Source organism: Solanum tuberosum, unplaced genomic scaffold (assembly GCF_000226075.1).
Source record: "Solanum tuberosum cultivar DM 1-3 516 R44 unplaced genomic scaffold, SolTub_3.0 scf00065, whole genome shotgun sequence".
NCBI lineage: Eukaryota > Viridiplantae > Streptophyta > Magnoliopsida > Solanales > Solanaceae > Solanum > Solanum tuberosum.
The window spans coordinates 1,601,317-1,612,527 of NW_006238992.1; the positions used below are offsets into that span (position 1 = coordinate 1,601,317).

At 33.7% G+C, this 11,211-nt stretch overlaps 1 protein-coding gene across 1 annotated transcript; it reads left to right on the forward strand.

Moving 5' to 3' along the window:
* Positions 1-3,127: 3,127 nt before the first annotated feature.
* LOC102601245 (agmatine deiminase) lies at positions 3,128-10,711 on the forward strand. The gene is made up of 10 exons (XM_006345284.2): positions 3,128-3,313; positions 4,966-5,079; positions 5,200-5,289; positions 5,398-5,482; positions 6,670-6,725; positions 6,826-6,904; positions 7,400-7,534; positions 8,563-8,795; positions 9,619-9,777; positions 10,348-10,711. Exons 1-10 carry the CDS (start codon positions 3,227-3,229, stop codon positions 10,435-10,437), a joined length of 1,128 nt encoding a protein of 375 aa, XP_006345346.1. The 5' UTR covers positions 3,128-3,226; the 3' UTR covers positions 10,438-10,711.
* The last annotated feature ends 500 nt before the right edge of the window (positions 10,712-11,211 follow it).

Below are 11,211 nucleotides of genomic sequence, written 5' to 3' on the forward strand. Positions count from 1 at the left end.
AACTATCCCTTTCACAACAATCACATCAATAATCAACAATTCATCATATATTGCTTTACTCTCAAAGCAATCTATTACATAATCATCCTACATGCTTCAATCTCAAAGCAATTCATAATGTATCTCATTCATCCTACAAGAATACATCTAACCCACAACTTCTCTTTTCATGGATCAAACCCACTTATATCAAATTCATCTTAGAAACATGGGTTAAACATGGGTACATGTAAATTCATCCTAAAAATATGTAATCCTATCAATTCAATCATTCAATCATAAAAAATCATAACCCAATCAATTGAATCAACATTCATCAAGACCCACAACACTAGAAGAAAATCCTAACTCAAATTGGGGAATTTCTACTTTTCAATTGGGGATCTTGGGGGCTCCATGGATGAATAAAACTATCATACCTTGATATCAAAGCCCACAAGAAATTGGAGAATGGAGACTTGACCTTGAGCCCTAGCTTCACCTTCTTCTTCAACTTCTAGAGAAAGAAATATTTGGAGATAAAGAACTTTGAGTTTCTTTTGGTGAATTTGAGATATGAATTGAATGAACTAATTTAGGGGTTAAAATAACTTATATAGGGGTCTTAGACATAGACAAAACAACGTAGTATCAATATAAAATAATTAGGAAAAGACCCAACTGCCCCTAACTATTACTGTCGACTGCTGACCCACCACCCTGCTCGACGGACCGTGATCTGACTTACGGTCCGTCGTTTGGGGTCAGAAAGATTGAATTTGGGGTCTTGGACCACAGACCGTGGTCTGACCGACGACCCGTTGGTCAGGCCGTAGTTCCTAGACCTTTGGACAATTTTGGGTGCTAGTCCACGGACCCCCACCTACGGTCCATGGTCCTACCCACGGGCCGTGGTTGACCCTCGTGGCTTGCACCTGCAACTTCTAAATTTTTGCTATATTGCCCTCTTTCGAATTCGGGGTGTTACAATAATATTAATCTAATTTTGTAAAATATATACATAAAATACTTAATTTTATAATATGATCATGAATTCACATACCCCAATTTTAGTAGACGTTGGGACATTTGATATGAAATTGCAATGTGAAATTATAAGATGAAATCCGTGTTTGGACATGTGATTTAACACTGATTTCATATCATGAGAAGAAATCTCAAATCTCCAAAATAATTATGATTTGGAAATTTCAAATCATGATTTGAGATTTTTCAAATACAAAAATTAGCCCACAAGTTTATATTTTATAAAAACATCCCCACATATATATCTACTAACCATTTATTTCATTTGTAAATCAAATTTATAATTCATATCATTACTTTTTAAACCATTTATATCTCATATAATGATTATTCTCATAAATATAAAATATATTATTACTTCAAATCAATTTCTACTTTACCATTTATATTCACTAAATTCATTATTTTTTTATCAAATATATTTTCCATCAAAATTGTCCGTACTATGTGAGTGAATTATATTAAAGACTAGTACGCTACAATTTATGTTTAATTTAATTTGTTTATTGAATTAAAGCTTGATCAATAAATAATGTATATCTTAAGAATATCTTTGTGATAGTGTATTATGTGATTTTATAAATTTGTATTTGCTAAGGTTGTATAAAAAATTGAGATAATTTTATAACTTATGAGGTTTTTATGTTTATGAGAAAACATACAACAAAAAAAGTTCAAATCGCATGTCCAAACAAAACTTCAACTTCATCTCATAATTTTATCTCAAGATTTCATATCATAATTTCATATCGCATGATCAAACGAACCCTTACTACTTAATTTCGCCCCTGCCACTAAATAATTTTCTTTTAATTCAAATTGCAAAAAATGACATATTTGATACCACACACATTATTTGAAGAATCTTAGTTTTCTTTTAAGAGAAAATGTAAAAAAATGCCCTCAAACCTCCGTTTATAGTTTGGTTTCAAAAATGTCCTTGAGTCAATACTTTAGTTTAAAAATGCCATTGTATTTAATACTTTGGTCCAAAAATGCCCTTATTGTTATTTAATGACAAAAATACTCATTTTTCAAATAAATATATTATTTATTCTTTTAACACATTATTTTTCTAATTATATCTTTCAAAATTAAGAAATGTTTATCCTACTTCAATTCAGAAAAAAATAATAAATAAAAAAATTCTTATTTTATTATAATTATTTTTTATCGTTATATAAATAAAAATTAATGATGGATATACTATTATTTTATATATATGACATATATTATCCGTTGAAAGCGTACATGATGTTATTCTATTTTAATTGATAAAATGAGATTAAGAAGAAACAAATTATTTCCTATATTTTTATTTGTTAAAGTGATTTTTAAAAGAAAGAAAACTAGAATAGGGTTCTTAAATAATATTTTAATTAAAAAAAAGATGTATTTAAAAAGAAAAAAATAGTACATTTATTCGAAAAAGGGCATTTTTAACTCATTTAGCAACTATAGGGGTATTTCTGAACCAAAATATTAACTACAAAAATATTTTTGAACCAAAATATTAATACAAATACATTTTTAGCCAAACTATAAACGAAAGACATTTTGATCCATTTTCTCTTCTTTTAATTCAATTTGCAAAAAAAAAGACACATTATACACCAAACCCATTGTTTGAAGAATCTTCTTTCTTGAATAAAAAGAGGAATCTTTTTAATGTCACAATCACTTTTTTTTTTTGTTCTTTATGCAGATTCCTCGTCTTTTTTGTAGGGCCATATATGGACAGTTGGACACCATTCAGGTTTGGTGAAAGATGTGCTCCATAAAATAATATATATATTTATATATATAGTAATAACAATAATACTCTCTATTTCAATTTACGTGACACATTTCGTTTTTCAAGTGTCAAACAGTTTAAGTTTGACCTAGAATTTTCTCATGAAATATTCAAATTTTTAAAAAATAAAATTTATATATTTGTAAACTACATAAAAAGTATAAGTCTCAAATCTCAATAATTAATAATTCAAAATATTTAAAAAATATAAAAAAAATATAGATAAAAAATAGATTGATTTGAATCTCAAAATCTCAATTCTCAAATGTGTGTATAAATTGAAATAGAGCAACTAATAAAAAAATATAAAGTAGAGACGCGGCAGTGCTTTTTTTCTAATAGGCTTTTTAAAACACTGTATATTAATGTTTGCTTGTGTTAGTGAGAGAGAAGAAGAGGTTAGTGATGGATCTGAAAGGTACGCCGGTTGAAAATGGATACCGTATGCCTGCTGAATGGGAACCCCACTCTTGTTGTTGGATGGGTTGGCCGGTGAGAATTCTATATTCCTTCAACTTGCCAATTGTTTCACTGAGATTTATTCTTCTTGCATAATTTAATTTTTGGTTCTGGTTTTGGTTCTTTCGTTTTAGGGTTTGTTAGTTAGCTCTGTATCTGTGGTGTCTGTGTGGATATAAGGATGATCGCTAATCATGGAAGATTTATCTGAAAAGTTTTGTTTTGGATGGTTGCAACAAATCCTACTAGAAATGATCCAATGTTTTTTGTGGTTACCCTTGGCTGCTCCTACTCTACCCTTTTAGTTCTGTTGTAGGAGAATTTGATGAATTTCAATAGGAAGTTCATATTTGACTTGAAATCCCGAAAATTATTCTGAAACTTCTGAAAGTTTGTGCATGAATTATAGGACTGATTTGCAAAGTTTGGTGTATTTTTGCTAAGGTGAGATTAGACTTTTATTGCTGAATATGATATAATTGTTTACCGAGCAGAAATGATATTTGACTGGGCAAATGAGTATGGAATTGAGTTTCGATTGAACGAGCAGGTCCGTATCATTATTTAAGACATTTAGGAAAAAGAATGGGTCATTTCGCTATCGTATGAGGAAGTTACGACTCTTTTAGAGAAAATTAAAGTTGCTGGTGTAAATACTCACTCGGGTTTAGCAGAAACTTCTGTTTCCATCTTGGACCATAATAGTAATACTAGTAACCGTAAAATTGATAGTTAAAATAAAATAATGCATGTACATATATATAATCTCACCCCACAGACTCTAATCGTTAGATAATTGATAAGTGAGAATGCAGCTATGCTTATCAAATATAGCATGTAATTCAGTAACATGCCAATATGTAGCTGCAAAATTAAGCATTGTGCCAATCAGGATGAATGGAATTGGTGCAACTTGTTGTATAGTGAGTTTGCATATTATTCAGGAATGTGATTCGTTGCACTTCTTGTTTAAGAGCGAATTGTCATACTTGTATTTTAAAGCTGTTCTGATGCCAGTGAGAAGGAACTTGACTCATCAGCAAACACGAACTCAGTTCCTGGTTCTCTCCTTTCTTATTATCGGTGAAAGTTGTCTTTAGTTCCCTTTTGTATCATAAGTGTCAGAAGTCTCTGTTTGAAATTTTGTATTGGAGTTCCATCTTAGTAGAGTATGAACAGAGGTGGATGTATAGTATATTATACGGGTTTGGCTGAACCCAGTAGCTCCACACCTTGTATATGTGTTGGGAAATCCGCTAAATATGTACATGTTAAATTGCCAACCCAGTTGCATAAATTAGTTGTGGGTTCGATGGCAAACTAGAGTTGGTAGAACCCATAAACTTCAAATTTTAAATCTACCTCTGTGTACGGCTGGTAGAGTAGATTTCGCAATGTGAACAATCTCTTTGTTTAAACTGAAGATTTCACATTTATTAATGACCCGACATTTTATGATACCATTTGTATGGTTGACATCTTGTTATGACTTTATATTTTCTTAAAAGGCTATGTATCTTCATCCCTGGTCAATTAGTACTATATCCCAATTTTATTTCTTTTTCCTTCCCTTTCTTTTTGGCTCAACTTTCTGTGCAGCAGGATATTCTGGTAGTAATTGGTTAAAAAGAACCAGAGAAAAGTTAGGGTGTCTATTTGCTGATAGCTTTATTATTGAGATGTAGGAGCGTCCAGATAACTGGCGAAATAATGGAGTCCACGGTCAGCGTGTATTTGCAACTGTAGCATCTGCTATTTCAAGATTTGAACCAGTAACAGTCTGCGCTAGTGCTGCTCAGGTTGACAGTTTTTTGAAGGCATCCAAAAAGTTTTCTTATCACATCATGTTAGTTCCTCTTTAGTTCTAAAATAATCATATTCCCTAGCGTGTGGTTCTAACACACATCTATGTTGTACAGTGGGAAAATGCATGCAGCTTGTTGCCTAAACATATCAGGGTTGTGGAGATGAGCATCAATGATTCTTGGTTTCGTGATACTGGTCCAACTGTGAGCTACTGTTTCCTTTCTGTGGAATTCAAATGGTATTTACTTTTAACCGTCACACCGCAGAGGAAGTTACAATTTTTGTTTTTGTTTTTATCTTTATCTATGCAGTTTGTCATCAGAAATACCACAGCAAATGCAGAACATGCAGTGTCAAGTGTTGCAGGGATTGATTGGACCTTCAATAGCTGGGGTGGTAAGAGATTTGGATCCCACTCTTGATATCTATGAGGAACATCTATGCTGTTTTTCTTTTTTCTCGCAAAAGCTGTCAACTGGAGTCTCCTGTTCCAGGAGTTTTCACCTGTTACCTACAAAATGCAATCAGATTTCCATTAATTTTAAGGTTTTGTTTTTCCTTTGGAGGCTTAACAAATATACTCAGTCTCTGTTAGACCTGCTGTAACTAAGGTCTATAAACGCAGGAAGAAGGGTGGAAAGAAGGCCTAAGTATTACTGCTTTATTTAGTTATTTCTATGTATATGTATTTTTAGCAGTTACTTAGCAGTTACATAGAAGTCAAGATGGTTATTAAGGAAGACAGGCAGTTTATTCTGGAGGATATTGGTTCAGTAGTTAAACTGGAGGGTAAGGTTACTCGAAATACCTTGGTTGTTGGGTGAATTATCATTCACAGATCTTGCTTGTGTATTTGTAAATTTGTTCTATTAGTTGGTGGAAATATATAACAGTGTAGTGTGTTGTTATCTTTGTGTTGTACTTGGAAATTTACAGCATAAGGTTGGAGACTTTTTGGGTTCCTAACAGTCTCAAATCTGCAATTTACGGAACTAAAGGTTCAAACTTATGATTATCTTGTTTGTAGCAAACTATTAGTCCTCCATAGATTGATCTTTAAGCTATATGCTCTGGAGTCAGAAATGTGAGTTTTTATTGTCAAGGGAAAATTCTCATCTATCCCACTAAAGAAATCCTTTTTCCCCAAATTTCAATCATCAGATAATTTAGCTAATAGCCAATCTGACATGATGGTACTTTATGTTGACTTGTTCCTTCTCAAATGCTCGAGGCTTTCTTAGCATTCAGCTCCAGCATATGACACGATTATTCTCCCGCTTGTCATATCATATGGAATCCATAGAAATACAGTTTGATGATATGTTGAAGGACTCAGGATATTTATCTTCTGTGTTTAGTATTCTGCTTTGATTGCCTAGAACTTCCACAAAGAGAAACATACTTTAGTGTGTTTGGTTAAATCACATGTGTGCTTTGTTCTGTGACTTCTGTCTTGCCATAGTAATATTGTCTCAAAACCATATTCAGTAATATATGGTTGTCCTTGGATTTGATGCAAGATACGTTTGGTTTCTTTCTCTCTGGCAAAACACATTCATAATGGTGATATTTGAAATATATAGGTGTTGATGAGGGCTGTTACAAAGACTGGAATCTTGACCTTCTTGTTGCAAGAAAGGTCTGCAAATTGTAAATGCTGCAAATGTGTCTTGTTGATAGTACATTATTGGTCATTAGATACACCTCCATTGAGTTAACCATTCTGTTCTTTTGCTTAGATTTTGGCAATTGAAAAGCTCCCAAGGTTTCCGCAGTCTATGATTCTTGAAGGTGGAAGCATTCATGTTGATGGAGAAGGTAGATACATTTTATTTATTTTCTGAACTCGACTTGATTTCCTTATAGTTTGAAAACGAGTCTCTTCTCCATTTCAGAGAGTTGATTTCGGTAGCTGTGATCTATTTATGAAACTCCAGTCATAGACAAACTCCCGATCATCTGCCTGTAAGATATTAAGCAAGTAAAGTATTGAAGCCAAAAACCACGTCATAGCTTCTCTGTTACAAAACATAATTATTAATTCTTGAACTATGACATCTTAAATTTTATAGCTAGTAATATAGGGTACTGAATGTGCCAACATATTGAATTTTAGAATGCTGAAAAAAAGAGTTGAAGGTTCTGCTGGTAATTTACTTTCATCTACTTGGGCGTTTATCAGTTCCATGGGGTGTCTTTATCTGTTTTCCTTGAATCTCATATTGTATGTATTCTGAATTCATATAGTGATCTAGTGATTGTTGTTTGGATGCAAAGAACATGCTATCTTATCTTCTTTTATCCTCTCTTCAGGGACTTGTCTCACAACAGAAGAGTGCCTCCTGAACAAAAACAGGAATCCCCATTTGTCTAAGGAACAGATTGAGAATGAACTAAAAGCATATCTTGGAGTCAGGAAGATTATTTGGCTGCCTCGAGGGTTGCTTGGTATTCATTCTGCTCATGAACTTATATTTTCCTGTGCACATAGTTAATATTAGTCAAATTGTGTCCTTGACCTGCAAAATTCCATGCTTTCATGTGGTAGTGTTGGATTTAACAAAGTTCAATCCTTGGTTGTGTCATTAGTATGATGTGCATCCATTCTCATTTTTGAATAAGACAAAACAGCCGTGAGAATCTTGAAATTTCCTACTCCAATACAATGTGTGACATCATCGATCGCCCCTATCCTTGGTAATAGATCCAAGATACTTAAAAACTTCATCTCTTTTGGATTGTCGGGATATCAAACCTCATTTCCATGCTAGGTTAATGCGATTCATCACTGAACTTGCACGCCAAATATTCTCTCTTGGTCTTGCTCAACTTGAATCCCTTAAACTCCAGAGTCCGTCTCCAAACTTCCAACTTAGCGTTAACTTCTATGTTGCTCGGACTCTTCACAAATGTCAAGGGGTGCGTGTTGGATTTGCCAAAAGTAGTGTATTTTTGGAGAATCCGACACGGGTGCAGCATCGAAAGTGAAGAGTCCGCGCAACTTAGTTAACTTTGCCACGAGTCTCATCAATCGGAACTATATCCTCCGCAAATAACATTCATTATGGCACTGCACATTGAATTTGCCGCGTCAATTCATCCATTAACAAGCAAATAAAAATGGGCTAAGAGTTCATCACTGGTGCAACCCCATCACAACTAGGAAGTGCTCTGCCTGTCCTTACCTGGGTCTTGACTCCATCGTACATGTCCTTAATCGTCCTAGTGTACACCACATGCACACCTCTAGCCTCCGGGCATCTCCAAAGAACCTCCCTGGAAATGTTAAAGTACAAAATTAGCTAACTTAATGGTATTGACCGTTAAGTCTGAGCCAATTATAAGGATATCATTACAAAGAAGTCTTTAAAACTTGATATATCTATGTTGTTTTCATATTTGCAAAGAAGAAATTAGTTGAAGGAAAGATGAGAAGAGAATTGAATATAGGTTTTAGTTTACTGTTGATATTGCAGGTGATGAGGATACAAATGGTCATATCGACAACATGTGCTGTTTTGTGAAACCTGGTGTTGTTTTGTTGTCTTGGACTGATGATCTATCTGATGAACAGTATGAAAGATCCTTTGAAGCACTCTCTATTCTTGAAAATACTTCTGATGCCAGTGGTAGAAAAATACAAGTGATCAAACTCCATGTACCTGGGCCACTCTATATGACAGATGAGGAAGCAGCTGGAATAGTTCAGGTAATGTTTTTGGTACCTTTTTGGAAATATTCTACAATTGTCATTCATAAAATAAAAAGAAAAAAGATAAATTGCAGAGCTGTCTAAAAATATCAATGACTCTCAAGTCAATGTTTGGTAGAATTTGTTAATATGATATAGAAATGATGATTTAATTCTCTTTTCTTTTTCTATTTATATGCAACACATTCATGGGTAGGATGGTTTTCATCAGTTGAAATTTTGGATCAAAGATCACTAAATATGGATTACATTTGTTTTTTCTATGACGCTGTCTTCCTTTCTGTTGATTACACTGGGTATGTTGTTGTCGTCGTCTTCCTCTCTGTTGAAATGTAACTTCCTTTTGCTCACAGAACAGTAATCATAAATCTTTGTGTATAAATTAATTGAAACAACTATCCTTTTACATCACTGCATCGACTCAAAAGACGAAGCCCCTAGAGAAATTGTGTGGCCTTTTAATTCCAAGCTTTTGACAGACTTCTTGGTCATGTTCTGTGAAAAGACAGAATGTAACTTGACCTTCTGTAACGACTGCTTGAATGAAATATCCATGATTCAGGGGATGCACACCTATGTCTTTCTGAAAAACATGATCCTTCGAAACTAAATTATGTCTTGAGGAACATTATATTAGTGACGTTATAGATTTCATGCAATAGTAATCTTTCCAAACTCCAAAGTCCCCCAAGCACTTTTCTAGCTTCACCATTCTACTTTCTTGAGAAACTACTATCCGTAAGTAGAAAATCAAGCATCTTTCTCGGTTCTTTTTTGGGAGTCTATCATTCTGATCTCATCCTACTATTGTCTTTTACAGGATGGTGAAGCTAAACCTAGGCCTTCAGGTACAAGGCTTGCTGCTTCTTATGTAAACTTCTACATTGCTAATGGTGCAATTATTACTCCGCAATTTGGGGATAAAAAATGGGATGAAGAAGCTATCAGAGTCCTCTCACTGGCATTTCCAAATCATGAGGTAAGCAAGGAACTTGATCTGGTTGCTATTTGCAAGAGTCAGTAGTTATTGAACATAATGGAAAGACCAGTATAAAAAAGTTACCAGGCAACCCTTTGCAGTAAATATTGCTTTTCATGACCTAGAATGATCGAAGACGATAATAATAAAGTCATGAGAAAGATTCCTTCAAGAAACTCGGATGTTAGACAGAAGAATCCATTGATATAAGAAAGGAACAAACAAGACCAAGCATATGATTATGAGTTTATGACTGTTGATGTGCTCATGCATCCACATAGTTTAGTAATCGTTAAACCTACTCCTCGTACATGCACATAGTTCCAATATCATTTAGTACCCACTGATTTGGCATTGTAATTGAGAGATGCTAAATATGTGAACTTTTTTCTTAACCACTATGGTCATGAAATATTCGATGAAATGACTTGATCAATTGCAGTCTGATACTGTGATGGAAAGAAAAATTCATGCTTTAACTCATTCTTGCACCCAATATTTCGTCACACTTGAGTTATAAAATCTGATTTTTTCCTCCAGAACTCAATTTTGAATATATGATTGGTGCAGGTTGTAGGAATTGAAGGTGCTAGGGAAATTGTACTGGCAGGTGGAAATATACATTGTATCACACAGCAGCAGCCAACCGGCCCAGAATAATCACCCAAGATTATAAATGATTCCATATCTTAGCAGATGGATAATAAGATTTGGCATTTGCAAGTGATAACATGGGAATTCTTCGCGATCACATGTTCAAGATGAGCTTTAGTTTCTGTATTTGCTTGTTCTTTCGAGATTCTGGAGTGCAAAAATAATGTCTGGATCCAGGTCAAAGTACGATTTTTTTTAAAGCCTTAGATTTCAATAGTAACTGTTTTTTGCATATTATACTGAAATCTAGAATGCATACGGCCTCTTGCTTGCTTTTTGAGTCGAAGATTGATGCCTACATAGACTACAACACCAGAAGCTAAATATTTCTAGTACAATTACATAACTGGGATGAATTTTAGCATTGATCAAATAAGGTAGAGATAAAACAACCGTTACTGTCTGCAAAACAGCCTCAGTTTCTCGTCTAGGCTCTATTGGGCTCCAGCCTTTCAATTTAAGGTTGCATTATTATTTTTGCGGCATTGCAAAAAATGTTTCACACAGTTTGATTAAAAATTAGGTACTAATAGTTGCTTTCATCAAAATGCAAATTATTTTGAAAGAGTTCATTTTTATAAAATTATAATCTCAATCAAGAAAGTTTGGATTGATTTTTGTTAATACCGTCGGTAGCACTTCTTGATAATGCTAAACTTGAATCGTTTTTGTACATTGTTTGGTTAAATTTCTAAAATTAACTTATTTTAATAAGTGTTTTTTTTAAAGTGCTTTTAAAAAGAGAAAAGGGTAAAAAAAATATCGTTCTACTTTTGTCTA

Bases quoted from the DNA above. Each gene is read 5' to 3' on its own strand.
- LOC102601245 (XM_006345284.2), top strand. From the start codon at position 3,227: ATGGATCTGAAAGGTACGCCGGTTGAAAATGGATACCGTATGCCTGCT. The intron at 6,726-6,825 runs GTCTGCAAATTG...TCTTTTGCTTAG, and splicing joins ACCTTCTTGTTGCAAGAAAG to ATTTTGGCAATTGAAAAGCT. The intron at 8,796-9,618 runs GTAATGTTTTTG...TGTCTTTTACAG, and splicing joins AAGCAGCTGGAATAGTTCAG to GATGGTGAAGCTAAACCTAG.